This window comes from Myotis davidii, unplaced genomic scaffold (assembly GCF_000327345.1).
Source record: "Myotis davidii unplaced genomic scaffold, ASM32734v1 scaffold962, whole genome shotgun sequence".
Classification (NCBI taxonomy): domain Eukaryota; kingdom Metazoa; phylum Chordata; class Mammalia; order Chiroptera; family Vespertilionidae; genus Myotis; species Myotis davidii.
Genome location: NW_006295559.1, coordinates 5,506,822 through 5,526,438, shown reverse-complemented (window position 1 = coordinate 5,526,438; position 19,617 = coordinate 5,506,822). Strand labels below are relative to the sequence as shown.

General features: G+C 37.3%; 1 protein-coding gene across 1 annotated transcript in view; it reads right to left on the bottom strand.

Moving 5' to 3' along the window:
- Positions 1-19,617, bottom strand: part of NEK11 (NIMA related kinase 11) — a 170,142-nt gene that overhangs the window by 103,271 nt on the left and 47,254 nt on the right. Inside the window, exons 4-6 of the mRNA XM_006770193.2 lie at positions 16,947-17,065; positions 10,459-10,523; positions 9,359-9,485 (exon numbers count right to left, since the gene is read on the bottom strand). Of these exons, the coding sequence (XP_006770256.1) occupies positions 9,359-9,485; positions 10,459-10,523; positions 16,947-17,065 (311 nt within the window). The remainder of the gene's footprint in view (positions 1-9,358; positions 9,486-10,458; positions 10,524-16,946; positions 17,066-19,617) is intronic.

Sequence of the window (19,617 nt, the reverse complement as noted above, 5' to 3'; positions counted from 1 at the left end):
GGCACAGGGATACAAGAAGGAATAAAAAGCCTAAAGAAATTCTGTGACTATGTACAGATCAACATTCATTCTATAAAAACAATATTAACAATATATTACAGGGGTTAAAAATTATGCAGAATAGCCCTGGCCAGTGTAGCTCAATTGGTTGAGTATCATCCCATACACCAAAGGTTATTAGGTTCAATTCCCGGTCAGAGCACATACACAGGTTGCAGTTTGATCTCAGGTTGGAGTGTGAGCGGGAGGCCACCAATGAATGTTTCTCTGTCACATTGATCTCTCTCTTCAAATAAAAATAATTATGTAGAATAAAATTTAATGGAAAAAGAATATAAAAACATAAGGGTTCAAAAACATAAACGGAGTTATGTCCTTTTATTCCTGGGAAAGTGGTAAATTTAGAAACTTCTAGACTATAATAAGGCAAGGATGCATGTTATAATTGTTAGGGAATATCACCAAAAGAATAGTAAAATAATGTATATATACTTATATAACTAACAAGTTACTAGAGGGGAAAAAAACAAATATAATTTTAAACCAAAAGAAAGCAAAAAAGGAGAGAGAAAAAACAAAAAACAAGTGATAATAAAATGACAAATAAAAATACAGAGTAATTAAACATAAATGGAAAAAACTTCAATTAAAAAGACTAGCAAACTGGGTAAAAACAATTACATACACTCACAAAACAAACCTTAAATATAAGAACACAGAGCTGTTCATAGAAAGAGATGCACCACACAAATACTTATTAAAATATTGCAGTGTAGCTATACTAGTATCAGGCAAAGTAGACTTAAGGCAAGAACCACTCCTAAAATTAAAATGGTGGATTAATAACATATAACTATTCTAAAACTCAATAAGAGAGAGAGAGAGAGAGAGAGAGAGAGAGTGTGTGTGTGTGTGTGTGTGTGTGTGGAGCAAAAATTGACAGAATATATAGACAAATTCACAATCATAGTAAAAGACTTTGACAGGCTTCTTTCAATAGCTGATAGAATAAACAGACCAAAACAAAATCAATAAGGGTAGAGAAAATCCAAATACAATGACCAAAATTGACAAATTAACATAAATGAATCCCAACAATGACAGAATCCAGATTCTTCTCAAGGGCACACAGAGCATTTTCAAAACTGAGCATAGTCTGGGTCATAAAGCAAGGCTCAACAGATTTAAGGATGGCTTTACTGGTAAATTCTTCCAAACATTTAAAAATAAAGAATATCAGTCTTAATCTCTTCATTCATAAAGTCAGCACAATTTTGATATTAAAACATAATAAGAATATTACAGGAAAGGAAAATTACAGGCCAATTATTGAAGAACAATAGATTTAAAAAATCCAAATACACATATACACATATTATAAAGAGAATATGGTGATATATTGAAAAGATTATATATCATAACCAAGTGGACTTTATTTCAGGAATACAGGGTTGACTTATATTTGAAAGTCAACCAATGGAAAATACCTCCTTATAGAAGAGAAAAATTCTATCATCTTGATTAAAGCAGAAAAAGCATTTGATAAAATTCAAAACCCATTTGTGTTTTTTAAAAAAGGAGAAAACTCTTAGCACACTAGAAATGGAAGAAAATTTCCTTAATTGGGTTTTTAAAGCTATAAGGATATATAGTAAATATTATGCTTATTGGTGAAATACTGATAGTTTATATTTTAAATCAACAAGATAATGATGCTTACTATCATCACTTCTATTGAATATTGTAATGAAGGTGCTACCCAGAACATTGAGGCCAGGAAAAGTTCAAAAATCTAATATATAAAAACCTAAGCAACCAAACAACTATTACAGCCAGTCAACTGAACGACTGGTTGACCGGTTGCTATAACGCGCCCTGACTACCAGGGGGCAGGCACTCAATGCAGGAGCTGCCCCTCGTAGTCAGTGTGCTCCCACAGCCAACCTCCCATGGCTGGCCAATCTCCTGTGGTCCCTCCCCCCATGGCCAGCTGGCCCCCATCAGCCCTGATCAGGGCTGGACAGTCAACCTCCCAAAGTCCCTTCCCCCAGCCGGATGGCCCCAATCAGCCCCAATCAGGACTGGGCGAGATGGGCCCTTATTGGCTCTGATCGCCAGCCAGGACAAGGGACCTTACTCCTGCACGAATTCATGCACTGGGCCTCTCGTATATACCAGTACATAAAAAATAGAAAAGACATTAAACTGTCATTAGGCATTTCAATATGACTGTGTACATAAAAGGTCATTTCAATAAGCCTGCAGCAAACACATTTAAAAAATAAAATTAAAAATATTATTTGCATTAACATCACGCAATGTCAAATACCTAGTTAAAAATCCAATGAAAGATATGCAAGACCCTATACCATCATCCATGACACATTGCTAAGAGAAATAAAATAATACCTAAAAAAATTGAGGAAAGTAGAGGGATATATCTATATGCATAGGTTGGAAGATTTGATATTATCAAGTCATTTTTTTCCAAAATGATCTATAGACCTATTGCAAGAGCAATCAAAATACTAGCAGACTTTTTTTTTTTTTGCAAGAATTGACTGGCTGATTCTAAAATTTATATGAAAATGCGAAGGGATAATAGAACAAATTTGGAGGTCTTATATAACCAAATACACAGTTCAAACATATGTTGTTCAAGGGTGGACTGTACTAAGGTTTGAAAAAGATGTGAAATTATCTGGCTACTGAGATTATGGAACAATTAGAGGCTGACTCAGTAATCAATTAATTTTGATACAAGACCTTTTTCTTTTTTGGAAATCCTTTCAGCTACACTGAAGGCATGCTGCTTTCCACTTACCCATTTCACTTTCATTTGGTGATATTTGCTTGCATTAGAGCACATGTTAAAAGGTTTCGTTTATCAGCCAGTAACTTATGGGCAGAGACCTGCTATGGTCCCAGTGCACCTGGCCTAGAATGGATACAGGTAACTGAAATAAAGACAACCTGATTACAGAAACTGCCGTTATACTTGGGATGAAAGATTTTTTATTATCCTGTTAAAGGTTTTTTAGACCCATCTACTATGTATACTTTTATGCTACTATCTGTATACCCATGTACCTCTGGTTTTTATTTTCTTCAATTTCCAACCAGACATTTCTATATGGGAAGGATTATGTCATTTCAAAGCCATTACTTCTATACTTTTTGAAGATTTTTCTCTTATTTGACTCCCAGGTCTTAAATCTAGCAACATGAAAGCAAGGAAAGGGGCGGGAGGGGTGAGTTGAAATAAGTAAGTGAGAGGTGCATTTTACTTAGAAGTCTATGATTTGCATTCTTTTCTTTTTCCAAAATACAGCCAACTGAGAAGTAGCAAATACATCCCTGAGGGAGGGAATGCAGCAGTGAAAGGGAAGGCTGGGATCAACTGCATGTACAGCGTGTCACACCTGAACTCCATAAACTGGCCATCTGCTCAAGTCGACCAGAACTGCCCACAGGATCTCAGAAGCACAGGCTGATGATGAATTGCAAATGCAGCTCCAGCTTTGTCTTGTCTCCGGGTCACTAAATTTACCCTTTGAAATCTGCTCAAACTCTGCAAAGAGAAGCTTACCCACAGTGCTGCAGACCTCTGGTTGACTGGGAAAGCTATATCGATCTTTTAAATAATACATATTTTTATTTGATGTAATTGAAAATCATCCTGACACTGATCTAGAAGGCAGTACACACAACTTAAGCAGTTGAGTGAATAGAAAGTTAATACAAGAGGAGTGGGTTTTGCTTTAGTGTGTGTTATTGTAAATAAAAAGTCTTTACTAGGTCAACATAAACTCCATCTAAATCAGGGGTTCTCAACCTGTGGGTCGCGACCCCTTTGGGGGTCAAATGACCCTTTCCCAGGGGTCGCCTAAGACCATCGGAAAACACATATATAATTACATACTGTTTTTATAATTAATCACTATGCTTTAATTATGTTCAATTTGTAACAATGAAATTGGGGGTCACCACAACATGAGGAACTGTATTAAAGGGTCGCGGCATTAGGAAGGTTGAGAACCACTGATCTAAATGTAATGAAAGACATTGGGCTGCTTGAACAAATAGTTAAGAAGCAATATTACAGAGCAACTAGCTGTTTACTAAAGGCCTGTCATGTCCCAGAACCTTTACTGTTTTCTCCCAAGCTTTAATGTGCATACAAATCATGCAGGGGTTTTGTTAAAATGCTGACTCTGAACTTGGGGAAAAACAATGGCTACACTGGAAGTATAGTTTCTGGATCTTTCTTGAATCCCCATGTAAAACAGAGAGAACACTTAGATAGCAAAATCAAAAACCATGGCCAACATTTTCAATAAATTTAGATAACAATGTGTCTCCTCAGACCTCAAAATACAAGCAAAGGGAGACAAATACAGTCACCATGCGACCCACACAGTGTCAGCATCTGTGTGAGAAGCAGCAGCAGGAGTCAAGGAGGTGACTAAAGGACCCAGGAACAAAAGAGCCTCGCGGAAAAGCACAGGGGGCCACCCTAGGAACAGCAGCTGAAACTGGGATGGGACCTGCCCAAGTAAAAGCTGGGTGGATGCAAGAAAACCCCGGGGTAAGGCCTGAAGGGGGCAGCAAAATAGCTCAGGACTGTCCAACAGAATTTTCTACCACAACAGAAATGTTCTATATTTCTGTACACAATTAGTAGTAGCTACATGTGGCCAATGTGCACTTGAAATGTGGCTGGTGTGTCTGAGGAACCAAATTTTTAAAAGAATATTTAAAAGGAAAAGGGGACGCGCTACTTCCACCATATCATCCCAATATACTATCATATTTTGGGAATAATCCATAAAATGTGAGAAACAAGGGTTGGGTGCATTTTATCCTGCTTATACCAGCTCTTTCACAATTGAGCTTTACAATATTTGAAGGAAGATAATCTCATTTCCCTCCCTGGTGGGGGTCCCATGCCCTTCATACCATAAGAATTTGGCCAACACAAGAACTGAAGACAGGAGCAATATGGTTTCATTTTGCTAAGAAAAAAAAAAGCAGATTATAAAATTATATATAGTAGTCATATTTTGTAGTCACAGATATACTTATATTAAGTATATAAGCACTTAGCACACTGACTGTCAAGCACAGAGTAAGCACTCCAGAGAGAGTAGCTATTTCTAGTTCTGCTGCTGCAGTTGTTTCAGGACCTTTTTTTTTTTTTAATATATATTTTATTGATTTTTTACAGAGAGGAAGGGAGTGGGATAGAGAGTTAGAAACATCGATAAGAGAGAAACATCGATCAGCTGCCTCCTGCACACTCCCTATTGGGGATGTGCCCGCCACCAAGGTACATGCCCTTGACTGGAATCGAACCTGGGACCCTTGAATCCACAGGCCAATGCTCTATCTATTGAGCCAAACCGGTTAGGGCTGTTTCAGGACCTTTTTAAAATTAACCAGGCCAGACTGATATTATCTGCAGTTTGTATTAATCATTTCATGCCAGTCACTCACGAAATATATTAATGCCCAGATCTACTGCATCTGACTGAAATGTTTTCCTACTTCAGCTTCTGTTGAGTGAAAATAATGACACCAGTGCTCACTCCTCAGGGGTGACAGGTGAGAGAAATGGGCTCTTTTGCTCCAGAGTTTCCTTCACCAGGAGGCAGATGAAGGGGCTGTTGGCAGCCAGCTACTTGCTGGCCCCACATTAGCTATCAGAACTGCTGCCGACCTGACCTGTACTTCTCCCTTTCCTAAACCCTTCACCGGAAAATAGGCTTATTCTCTGGAGATCTTGGTGCATGTGGAAAGCTGGTGGCAGGAGAGGGAAGCTGGAAAGACATGAGGATTACTTTCCATGCCAATGATTTGGGGCTTGACTATCTCTAGGTAATGGCATACCCTTGGAGGATATTAAGCTGAGAAGTCAAGTGATTAGTTCCTTATTTTAGAAATTCTGCTCTGGTTGTATCGTGGATGATGGACTGAATATAGGAAGCTAGAGAAAGTAGAACGACATTAAAGAACTCCAGGAGAGAAATAGTAAGGGCAGAGACTGAGGCAATGGAAGTGGAAGTTGAGAAGATTGGTTGAAAACATTTCTAGGCAGTAGTATCAATAGCACACAGTTACTAAGTGAATTTAAGAGGCGAGAGGAGAAGGGAAGTCTTGATTTATTCTCGGTCTTCTAGCATGGATGGTTCAGTAGAAAAGGGAAGGCAACAGTCTTGTCTCTTCCCTATCCTCTTTACCCTGTCCACTCGGAATGCTCTTCTGCAAGGATACTTTCTTAGTCCTGGTAGGCCAGGAAGCTGCTGATTCCTCTCTATTTTCTTCTACCTGTAGCTAAGCTTTGTCTGACATTTCTACCCAAGATCACCAAAGCCTGACTACAATGTTAGGTGTGAACTATACTCCTCCAGGGTCCCCTACCCAGCCAACCCCCATACCAGATCTCTGAACAAAACCCGGAGAACTTCACAGTACACCCCTACTATTCCAACTACTATTCCCCCCACTTGAAACACTGAAAGAATACAGGGCCACAAGATCAAAGAGCCATCTGGTTGACCTCTCACTATAAGACAGATAAGACCAACAGTGAAATGTTCTGTTTAGTTATAGTATCATTCTCACAATGGTATTTTCCTTTATTTGTTTCTCTACCAAAATAATAAATTCTAACTATTAATAGTTTAAGTGAATTTAAAGGGCTGGCCTAGGAACATAACTCATATACAGTATTTTTCTTGTGGGAGGAAAAAAGTGTTCAGCAATTGTTTCTACAAATTAGCCATGTTCCAAGTATTGTCCTCAGAGAACCTAATTATCCTAACTTTCTAAATAATTGTTTATAAACTTTTGGAACCTAACCCACTTTTAATAGAGAGACTTCCTGTACTTGATTGCTATAAATAAATCAATCCCGAAAGGCTTAACAGATTGCAAAGAGAGGATGAGTTTACATATGGGCAAACATTAACAGATGAAAATATAATTAGCACTATACCAATATTCTTTTAGCATTATAAATATAATATGTACAGCTATTAGTGCTAGAGCAAAACACCTGTCAATTATTCACAAGTTTTTCCAGTCCTAAGAAAATATTCCACAGTAAACAGCTGCTACATACTGAGATTCAGAGAAAATTTTTCAACCGCATCCAATCTAACTTTTCTAAGTGTCTCCCAAATATTATTCATCACACTTATGTATCTGCCACTATAATTAACAGTTCTCTGTTATTCTTTCCACTTTGGGTTTGGCAGTAGAAATTTCATTACTATATAAGCTTGTTTTAATTCAGATAAAACCAAGGTAACTTCTAAATTCCTAAGAAGGTGGTTATTCAGACTCAGGATGGTGATAAATCCTTAGCTTGTATTTGCTGAATATTAATAATCTCCATAAGGAGAGCTAACCTTGCAAAATATATATTAAAATTCTCCTGCATTTTCATATTTGGGAGGTTTTAGTTTTTTAAGTTTTGCTTTAGTCAGGTATCATTGTGTAAACCTAAAATATTAGAGCAATACTATCTGATACTCCTAATTCTTTACACAATACTAAGAGAAGTTTTGTTTTGTTTTGTTTTGTTTTAAAAAGAAGGCACACAACTGGGACAAAAAGACTCTATGCTATACCCTTCTCTGTGTGTTCTGGTGCCTAAGTTTCCTTAGCTGACTTGGAAAGCAGTTGTAGATACATGTCAAAATGAGCCTGCTTTCTTGCTAAATGGAATTCCAAAAGCTTAAATGATGGGCTTCATAAATTAATTTACTCTTAATTCAAATGACATCATGTAACATCTTCCTGAGATACCATGAAATCTTTTTTTAATTCTTTATTGTTGAAAGTATTACATATGTCCCCTTTTCCGCCCATTGTCCCCAACCTTCAACCCCCCCCCCCACACACACACACACAGTCTGTGTCCACTTGGATCTATTTTTGTTCATCAGTTTATGTTGTAATCTTAAATCATGATGAAATGATATATTTGAATCTATTTTTAAATAGTCATCATCATCATAATAAAAACAATTAAGTGTGAAGAGAACTATAGGTATGTAACTCAAATTCAATCCAAAGCCCAAGACTAGTTTCCTCAATCGGGAGAAATGTACTCCAACAAGAGCAAGAAGTCTTCCCTTGAGGGTCAGGAATCCTATTACATTTTATTTTATACCCCAAGGCCTTTACACAGTCACTGGCAAATAGTAGATGATCAATAAAGCAAAATTTAAAGAAACTCATTTCTCTGAATAGACCTTTGTGTTTTTTGTCAATTTTGCTGTTGTTTTGGAAGGGCTGGGAGAAGGGTGTGACAGAGGCAAGAAGGGAGGTGGACTGGAAAAGACCACCACAGCAGAAACAAGCTAACAGTGAAAAACCCTCTGAAGAACCTAGGAATGAATCACAAGAGTGCACTGAAGAGACAGGATGGATGGGGATCTGCCACAGCCAGACCTTATCGTGACAGTATTCTCCCCCATCTCTGCTTTCCTTTACTTAACCAGAGAAGAGGCAACTTGCTATTTTAGCCTCTTTAGAAAAATGAAGTGGGCACAATCTTTCACGTGGCTCATCTCTGAAAGCTCAGACTACTTAAATTGATTTGCATATAATAACTATTTACTTAATCAACAAGCCCTCAGACAGTTTGTCCTTTTAACCCTTAACAAGCCAAGAATTATGTAAGATTCCTTTTCAAAGGAAAATAAATTTTCCCAAATAGGATCTATTGCTGACAACAAACACGATTTTCCACATGGTTTCTGCCCTGAAATTTAAATTGGTTCCATGATTGGGAAGGAGAAATTCTTCTGGTATGAAAGCTCAGAGAAATGGAGACATCTAAGATGCATCTATCACTGAAAACACAGAATTTTTAAATTTAAGTTTATCCTTAAGACTAACATCTTTAGTAAAAATTTTAAAAGCAACAAGAAGAAAAAAATAAAGCAAAGCTGTACATTCCCCACAGAGGTGGAAGTTAACCTTAAAATAAAATAAGCACAGTGTTTAGGATTACAAATGCTTTATTTAATAGGCTAGCAGAAACCTATCAAAATGTATTGCTTACTATTCATTAAGAGCTTTCCCTTGTGGTTCAAGAAGAAAAAAGCCAAACCAGCCAATTAATCTATGAATAAAAATACTTTAAAATCAACTTAATGGAATATATCAAGTTCCAAATTCAAAAGGCCTTTTACTCCAGTCACAAAATGATTCAGGTACTCAAGGGATAAAGTGAACGGATGTAGTAAGTAAATGATCCTAAAACCAAAATGCATCCTTCTCTCAGGACAGCAGATGAACAAGTTGTTTGGACCTGCCCACTGCCCACTGCCCACTGCCCACTCACCAGATGTCTGACTTGGTGTCGTAGCCTTGGTGTTTCAGAGCCTCCGGACTCATATAATGGGGCGTTCCAGTTAAAGTGGTGGCTAAATCACAGGATCCCATCAGGAGTCGAGAAACTCCAAAATCCCCTTGAAATAATAACAATGAATCTTTATGAATATTTTAAAACAATGAAAATCAATCCTGGAAATTAACAACTGAAATTAATGATCTAATTTGACAATTTTAATATGCAATGATTCATACCATTTTAAAGGGAAGAAAAGGAATATGATATATTTTAAATTATACAATGCTGGTGAATAGCTTTACAAACAAGCCCTATAGGAGAAAGATGATTTTGAGCTAGTAAAGTAAATTATGTAAACCAATTTTTTTTTTTGGAATTGTGGAGAACCAGCAACTTTAAATAAAAAGCTATTTCAAATCTGAATAACAACAAACAGAATAATTTGGAAGAGCTGAATATAATGACTTGCAATTTCATCTGCGGGCGGTGAGGAGAGTTTGTTCTTCATTTGCAATAAAGAAAATTTTTAAATAAAATACTTGAGACTTTTCAAGAACATGACTATAAAATGTGAATCCATCAGCTTCTCTGTATTTGCCTAATAGCTACACGCTTTTATACCTTTCCTCTCTAAGAACATCTTGCAGAGTAAACAATCCAGTAGCAGTTATGAGTGGAGGTATAGTTTTGAAGGAGAACTAAGTTAACAAAGCCATTATATCAACATTTTAATTCTGTGTGACAACTGCTAATCGCTTTGTGATAAAATAAAGAGGGAAAACCTGTAGTAACTAATCAAACTAGTAAAACAAGTTGAACCACTTGCAAAGCCTCTGGTATGTAGTAGGAACGCAAAAAATACTAGTTGGATCTACAAAGTATGTAGCAAATGTCTTATACTTTAATTTATAATCAGAAACAAAATAATTGGGTTTAATTGGCCCCAACCAAATAAAAACAAAAATTTGAGAATTTTAAATAAACCAACAGTTACTCTGATACTCCTAGGTACTATATACAATTTGATATGTTGATAGCATCTAAATAGAATATTTCCCATGTTTCCAGAATACATACTTTTAAAATCTTACCAATTTTAAGTAGATTATTTTTCAGAAATATATTTTTTGATTTTAAGTCGCGATGAAGTATCCTCCTAGAAAAGGTTAAAAAGGATATACATTTTGCTAAGCGAAATAAGCCAGTCAGAGAAAGATAAATATCACATGATCTCACTCATTTATGGTATATAATGAACAACATAAACTGATGAACTAAAACAGAATCAAGAAACAGAGAAGCATCGATCGACCGTCAAACCTCAGAGGGAAGCGGGGGTGGGGGTAAGGGGAGAGAGATTAACCAAAGGATTTGTATGTATGCATATAAGCCTAACTAATGGACACACATGTAATAACTTAATCAATAAAGAAAAAAGAAGGATATACAATTTCATGCAAAATGTAAAATTTTATAATCTTACTACACATAATATATCTAGGTGGCCCTGGCAAGCTAGCTCAGTTGGTTAGAGCATCGTCCCAATATGCTAAGATTGCAGGTTCAATTCAGGATGAAGGCACATATAAGAATCAATGAATGAATGCATAAACAAGTAGAACAACAAATGAATCTCTTTCTCAACCTCTCTCTCTCTGCCTTCCTCTCTCTCTCTCTCTCTCAAATCAATAAATAAAAAATTAAAAATATATATGGGTGTATGTGAAGTAATTCACAAATAAATATACATTCCCAAAGATATATATTTAAATGTTTCACTGGGGGAAAGGGGAGGCTAGGGGACTGTCTAGTGCGGGGGGAAAAAATGGACACATATGTAATACCCTTTGTAATACTTTAAGCAATAAAAAAAATGTTTAAAAGCAACAAAGCCACAACAATTTCTTGTTTCCCTAAGGAAATAGAGTTTTTAAAAAACAGGTTTCAAGTCAGGAGAACGTGTAATTGGGGGAAAAATGAGATGGTTTCAACTACTTCAACAGGCCAGATGCTACTGTGACTTGGTAGCATGATCTACATAGTATTATATCCAGTAATCATATATTCAGTTTTAGACTAGTTATCACAAAGCTTTATAGTCTGTTATATATAATCTATTTTTTAAGCTGCTTCTGTTACTTGCAATTAAAAACATCTTAAGTTGATTTACTTGGTCCCCACAGCTGTTGATTCTAGATCCAAGGAGAGGGTACAGGTCTCTTACAGACACAAGTACCCAGGGAGTCAAACAGTCTAAGGGTTTAGATTTTGGAATAGTGATATAGGGAGTCTACCAGGAACCCAGCTACTATACAATGGGAATAAGTAATACATGCAAGAGAAACTTGCTGAAGACTCGTAGGCCAGACAATAGAAGATGAGTTACAGATAATAATACATTAACAGCCCTCATGTGTGTGTGAATATATTATTCAGTACTAGATATTTTAAGAAAAAGGCAAACGATATGTTAGGAAGCAGTTATGAGAATTGGCTGGTGCCATGGTGATAGAATAAAAAATTCTATGCAACAGACCAGCTATCAAAATATTTTGGTGACTTTTTTTAAAGTCTCTTTTATTGACTTTGTGGTTACAGTAAGCAAAAATTGTTCCAGCAAGGAAGTCTTGTCATCTACTTGGTTAATATCCTTTCCTTTGAAGCATATAAAAATCAAATCTAAGAAATAACAAGGCGACAAGTAATATAGGCAACTTAGAGAACATCTATCTTCTAAAAAGTTCAAAGTAGCTCTCCACCCATTATCTCCGATGTCCCACGCCATTTCTATGGAAGTGGTGGGTCCCTCTCATGATGCCCAAGAGAATTAGGTGTGACCTGGTTAAGGTCAGATGGAACCTGTGTTCCGACACATAGTAGAGCTCCTGCTTCTGCCTCCTCTACCAGGCCATTTTCTACACCCTCTCGCCTTCAGAACCACAGCAGAGTAAAGAACAGTCTGTGGAGAGAGATCGAGCAGGTGTTTCTCAGGGCCCCGACCCGACCTGAGGTAGGGCTGTGGAGAAGGTATGAACAATGTATCCTTCATCTCTCCTTAAGCCCTTAATAGTTTCTGACACATCAGCTCCCGTCCCTAAAAGTCTGTCCTTTAGGTTGTAGGGTCTCAGGATGGATCTCAAACTCTCCTTGACACAAGCAAGCACAAGCAAGGACTCCTGGGTGATGCCTGGCTCGGGCAGCTGCCTGGCTTGTCTCTGCCACTTGGCCATCGTCCTAGATTCTGAGGCACCTGTCTGGCTTCCTCAGTGTGGCTGTGGCTCCCATGACCAGGAGGAGCCCCCTGTGTTGTAAGTCAGGGGTAGAGTCCGGTCCTCCTCCAACGTAGCTATTGCCAACACAGCAGGAGTTGCCTATACCTGGCACTGGGGTGAAGTCTCTTAGAAAAAAGTGCCCTGAGAACATCCTCAAAAGGTGGGTACCAGGCAAAAGCAGGAATCTCCAGTAACACGACCCCACAACTTCCTTAGCTCTTCCATCTTCAAACCTAAGGTAGCAGACCTCCACCTTCTGACATATTTCCTGACCTGGATTCACAAGTAGGTCTTTTCCCTGGGAATCTCACCACATTAAAAATAACCTCCTCATGCCACCTTTCCGGGAATATTTAGCCATTCCAACACAGAACTGGCTGGGAGATGTGTGGGACGCTAGTCACCTCCGGAAAGGTGTCTTGGTCCTGGTTTCTGCTCCCCTGTGAAAGCACCCAGATCAGGAAGCCTCAATGTCACCAGAAAATAGGCTTTCTGCATAGAGGCTGTTGTCCATTTTTTTTAAAATTTAGGCTAACTGAACTTCAACAGAAATTATTTGGGGAAGGGGGTTGTTTGTTTGTTTTGTTTTGTGGTTTCTGTGTTAGCACTGGGGGCGAAAAAAGATGAACAAGGCATTGTCTCTGTCCCCAGGTAGTTCCCTTTCGCCCAATTCTGCCGTGGCTTCCAGAAAAGATGATGTTTCAGATTAGACAACTGATTGGACCAAAGAGGGAAAAGGCTATTATAGGACTGCACTTTCAGAGAGAATAGGGTTGTAGTTTTATCCAAGGTTCCAAAGTCCCTCAAACACTGGACCAGCCCAGGAATCCTGGGGGAGTCAGTAATGAGCCTCAGAACATAAACACCTTTAAGGAAACTTAGAGCTGTCTGTGCACCAGAGGTTCAAGCCCACGGGGAAGAAGGAATTTGTGCTACATTTTCAAGATAGCTTTTAATGAACTGTGAATATTCACAGTTTCAACATTATTATTTATGAGTGTATGGATTTAGAATATTATTAATGTATAAATAAATCAAATTATAATAAGTACAAGAATTCTCCAAAGGAGTCAGAAAAAATATCTGCATTTCTTCTGTACCATCATTCTTAGTTTTTCTAGGATCTTCTTCATCTCCTTTCCTGCTACACTGTAATAGAGGTCTCCAAAGAAACAGACCTATAAGAGATAGAGATAGATAGAGCTACAGCTATAGAGATAGAGACAGAGACAGATTTATCATGAGGAATTGACTCACACAATTATGGAGGCTGAGAAGGTCCGAGATCAGCAAGTTGGAGACCCAAAAAAGTGAATGGTGTAATTCAGCCTGAGTCTACAGGCCTGAGAAGAAGGGGAGTTTCTGGTCTGCAAACAGAGTCATATGTTTACACTATTTTGCATCTGCTGCTTTCACCCAACATTATGTCTCTCATATTTATATCAATTGTGTATTCTGTTTTTCTTGTTTTTGTTTTTTTTAGAATTACATCGACTTTTAAAAATAATTTTTTTAAATTTGTTGATTTGCGAGAGAGAGCACTGATTTGTTGTTCTACTTATTTATGCACTCATTGGTTGATTCTTATATGTGTCTTGACCAGAGATCAAACCAGCAACATTGGCATATTGGGACAACACTCTAACCCAGGGGTCCTCAAACTACTGCTCATGGGCCACATGCAAATACAAATATTGTATTTGTTCCCATTTTTTTTTTATTTCAAAATAAGATATGTGCAGTGTGCATAGGAACTTGTTCATAGTTTTTTTTTAAACTATAGTCCGGCCCTCCAACGGTCTGAGGGACAGTGAACGGCCCCCTGTTTAAAAAGTTTGAGGACCCCTGCTCTAACCAAATGAGCGACCCAGCCAGAGCTGTGTATTCTGTTTTCATTCCACAGTAAAATTCCTTTGTTTGGAAATACCAAAAAGTTATTTAACCATTTAATGTAAATGGACATTTCTTAGTATCTGGGCTATTACAAATAAGCTTTCTATGCACATTTTTGTACATGTCTTTTGTTGGACACAGGAACTCATTTTCTTTCTGAGGAACAGAATTACTGGGTCATAAGTTATTTGCATGTTTAGCTTTGGAGTTATTATTAAACATTTTTCCAAAGTGGTTATACCAATTTGCACCCTAACAGCAATGTAAGAGAGTTCCAGTAGCTCCAAATCCTTGCCAACACTTGTTATTGTCAAGAGGTTTGTTTTAGCCCTTCTGGTGGCTTTGCCCTCATTTCTACATTGAATTACAACCAGAATTAACATTACATGGGGCTTAACAGTTTGAAAACTTTTAAATGTATAATATCTCAATGCATATTCCCTTAAGCCCTATAAACAAGCAGAGAGGATCCTATTATTATCCCTATTTTATAGTTGAGGAAACAAAGGCTCAGAGAGGTTAAGTAGCTTACTCAGGACCATAACATACATGGTAGAGATTCTCAATCCTGTATATCCACAATGATACACAGTTTAGAGTTATTTGGATCCATGTTTTATCTCTGCTAGTTTACTAACAGCAATATGAAGTTAGGCCTTATTTTTAATGTATCATTATTTAATAAATAAAAGTTGAAAATTTATTATTTCTATATAAAAACTTTACAATTGGTTATAATGAATAAGAAGCACCATCATTTGTAATCTGAATCAAAGGATGGTATTTCAGATTCACAAGTATCCAAATATTTAAGCTCCATTTAATGACTTTCTTGGAATGTTGAAGGATTTGAAAAAAATAACTCCTCTCTCTTAAGGATTATTTTAAACTCCTTTATTTTAACTAGTACTAAGTAGAACCAAATATATTAAAATATTTGGTTTCCTAAATGAACCAGATTTCAGGATTTTTTCTTTTTTCTTTTTTTCTTTTGTTTTGTTTTTGTTAATCCTCTCCTGGGGATATTTTTTCCATTGATTTTTAGAGAGAGTTTTGTGTGGGGGGGAAGAGAAAGAGAGAAGAGAGAGAGAGAAAGAAACATCAATGGGAGAGAGACACATTGATTGGTTACCTCCCAAATGTGCCCCAACCTGGGCCTGGGATTGAACCTGCAACCCAGGTACGTGCCCTTGACCAGGAATTGAATGCCTGGGCCACACCGGCCAGGGCACCAGATTTCAGTTTTATATTTTGCACACAAAATACCAAAGGTAGCATCTTTATATGTGTTGTTTTCCTTATGTATAAGCTAATAAATATGCCATGGAATAATAAAGAAAATAAATACTACAATATCAACTGTATGTATGTACATGAATGTCCTACATTAAGCAGCTTTGAGTCGTTTATTAAAAGATTATTTTATATTCATTTATTATTATCTCTTTGGATAAGTTTTACATCAATCAAAAGGTTGCAAGGGGCTGTCAGTAAGTCAGTGGCTCTCTGTTTCCTGGAGCATGTGTTTCAGAAGGGTCACGGCAGAGCACAGAATAGTCCAATTACCTTTTATGAGATCAGAAACCACAGGCGACACATTTGAATGATCTGATATCCATGGATAGGCAGACCTCGGTGTGCCCTATAAATTTCTACTTTTGTTCAAGAAGAGTGTTACCACATGTTCTGCCGACTCCTAAGCTGAAAGCTAACAGAGACATCTCATAATACCTACTTTTATTTGTCTATGTACACCTTTTCAAGTGTGTTCATACCACCGTATGGGTCTGTAAAACATTTTAACATCTACAGCTTCTACTTTAAAAGTTTTAAAATACATTTTTGAAACAGAGATCGTAAATACAAATTATAGACAACTGAACTCATAAAACGTACCTTGACCTTCTTAACAGGTACGTCACATCAAACTGACTTTTGGTCTGAATACCAAACGATATCTTTTGCCTCAACTACTTAGTTTGCCTTGAGAAGTAAACTCCGCTAAATGTGCACAGACACATTCCAAGGCGACCATGCAATGCATTTAGAGCATCCTAGGGTATTGATAGCTTAAGCTGCTGCAGGTATAATAAATTCATAGCATGCTAAAGATATCTGGAAATCACTTGTAATTCACAGGATATGATCAGATATCAGAAATGTGTTTAATATAATTTTCTGTCTTGTATTCAAGGCCAACTTGATTTCTAGAACAACAACTAAAAAATGCTTTTCAAGTAAATCTTCTAATATAATCATTCAACAGTTTTCTCAAGAAAAAGTATATTATAGATGTTGAACTATAGTCATTTACCTTTTGGTCTTTCTTTCTTTCAGTTCTACCCCCCAAAATTTCATTTCAAACAGACATGGCTGTTTACGAAAGCCCTGTCCCTCAGTAACAAAGAACATACCGTTCATGCATGTAGTCAACTCCCAGCAGCAGCTGGATAAACCATTCTATTACTTGACCGTCTGAGAAGGTTTTTCCAGCTTCTTTATATTCCTGAATTTTACAGTCCAGGTCTCGGCCCTGAAACCAAACAGCATAATTTATCATATTTTTTCAGTTAATATTTTAAAATCAAACTCTCTCAAATATAGTATATACACAGCAGTCACGATTGTTATAAGAAAGTGAGGGCATAAGGTAACTCTGTAAGTATCACTGACGAAGGTTTGCTTTGTCCAGGCACCTCTGCACATTTCAGAGTGGAGCTCAGCTCTTGCCCCTGTCCACAGATACTAAATAAACTGTTTTCATTGCTTTAAGTAAATGTATGGCTTATCTTCGACATCACTCAAGGACAAAACCGTTCTAAAGGTTTTTTGTTTTTATTACATTACCTCAATATTACCTTAACATTTATTTTTAATGCATTTCATAACATTATATATTTATATGTACCCACATAAAACTAGGAATAACTTTACTTAGACTTAGAGTTTTACATAACTATAGAACCCTAACATGTATACACATTAAAAATATAAGGCCAGAAAAATTCACACTAACGATATTAATATAAAGCAATGCTGTTCTGGTGAAAGTCAATTGGTGCTTACATTGTGCATATAGTGCTGGCTGCTGGAGTATAGGTTCTCCTCGCTGCCCAGACTGACCTGTCCCTTGGAATAACGTAGCTCTCCTTTTCTCTATTTAACTAGAGCAAAACTCAGCAATCCAGCAACGTTGATTTACGTGGGGTCCACACACATCATTTAGTCAGTCTCTGTCCTACCACTCACAAAAGAATAATCCCTGGTGCCCAAATGAACCGCGATCACAAATGACAAACACCTAAAATTGCCCGGCGGAGAATGATGTAAGACCGTTTCAATTATGCTTACCTTCACGTATTTCACCCACCACAGAAATGAAAACACAGAATGTGTTTCTCTTAGAAAACCCCTATACCTGACCCCTTTTCCCATAAAACACCAACATATTAGAGACAATTCAAGAACTGTTCCTCTTAAGAAAAGGATGGGTTAAATGCAACTGTGTTTTGTCTTTGGGGGAAGTCAACACAGGCCCCATGAAGAGGGGAGCGGTATATGTCACATCCATAGGAGCATAAGAGCCAAACATTAAGCTACACACGGACTATTCCTGACAGAGCTGTTAGGTGCAAAGGAAAAGCATTTATAGGCAATTAAACAATCAAGAGGAAATGACTTCCAATCAAACAACGTGAAGTCAACAGAATCAGTGATTTGTAATGTATTTTTTATATCCTTTTAGTGCGACATGCAAATGTTTGCCTAGCATATTCTCTACTTTGCACAAGGCATGAAAAGTCGAAATGGCATATCAAACCTTCACCTTGCACCCTTGTGCAAATTCAGTTTCCTGATGAATTTTTCTGGGCAAGGTGATCAAAGCTTGCTGGAATTCACAATTACAGTGAATCGAATATTTGACTCCTTGTCAAAAAACCCATTGTTTCCTTCTCATTCTCCAAGCCTGTCTTTATATCGCCTCTTTTTTTTAAATCCTAGAGTTTATCAAAGTTAGATCACACAAGCTGTACTGTCAATGTTTCATAAGTTGAATAAAACAATTTTGACAATAGATTATTATAACATCCTGTGAAGTAATCACAAAAACCCTTCAAAGAAAGGCAAGATACAAATGTATATATTTTCCAATCCCAATTTTCCTTTTCTATCCCAGGGGATTCTAGCAAATCTCTCTCTCTCTCTCTCTCTCTCTCTCTCTCTCTCTCTCTCTCTCAAATTAATAATACATCTCTCACTATTTAAAAAAATAAGAGAAAAGAAAACCATATATAATAATTTGGAACGTAGGGATTTTGCTAATGCTGTGAGAGAAAAACAAGTTGGGAAGTATTATTCTTAAATCACTGGCAAGGTTATCATATAATAAGTTAAAGTTGCTTGAAAATCCTATTTGCCCAGCTGGGATGGCTCAGTAGTTGAGCATTGACCTATGAACCAGGAGGTTCCTGTTCAATTCCAGGTCAGGGCACTTGCCCAGGTTGTGGGCTTGCCCCACACTGTGGGGCATGCAGGAGGCAGCTGATCAATGATTCTCTCTCATCACTGATGTTTCTATCGCTCTCTTCCTCTCCCTTCCTCTCTGAAAACAATAAAAATATATCTTTTTAAAAATAAAACATCTCCTTTCAATATCCCATTTAGATTCTCTGAATATAATAAAACATCTCCAGTGGCAGAAAGATAATCTACATGCTGCTGTCTCCGTCCTTAATAGCTTCAGATGAGGAGTGTCAGATAGGAAGAAAGGAAGGGAGGAAGGAAAGAAAGAAGGGAGGGAAGAAAGAAGAAATAAAAAGAAAAAGAAAAAGGAAAACTTGCCTTAAAGAAATATCAATGAAGCTTCCTAATTTTTCCCACTGTAGGAAGGTCAGACATAAGTACAGCTGTTCCTGTGACAACGGCCTTTGCATTGGCAGAGCACGTTTCCTGAGTGACATTTATTGTTAGTGTGACAATCACCTCCTATGCTCTCTCCTCAAGTTGTGAGTACAAGTTGCTTGTCTGCTTCCTGCATTGATATTAAATGTGTGTGTAATTTCCTGTGCCTAAATATACATATAT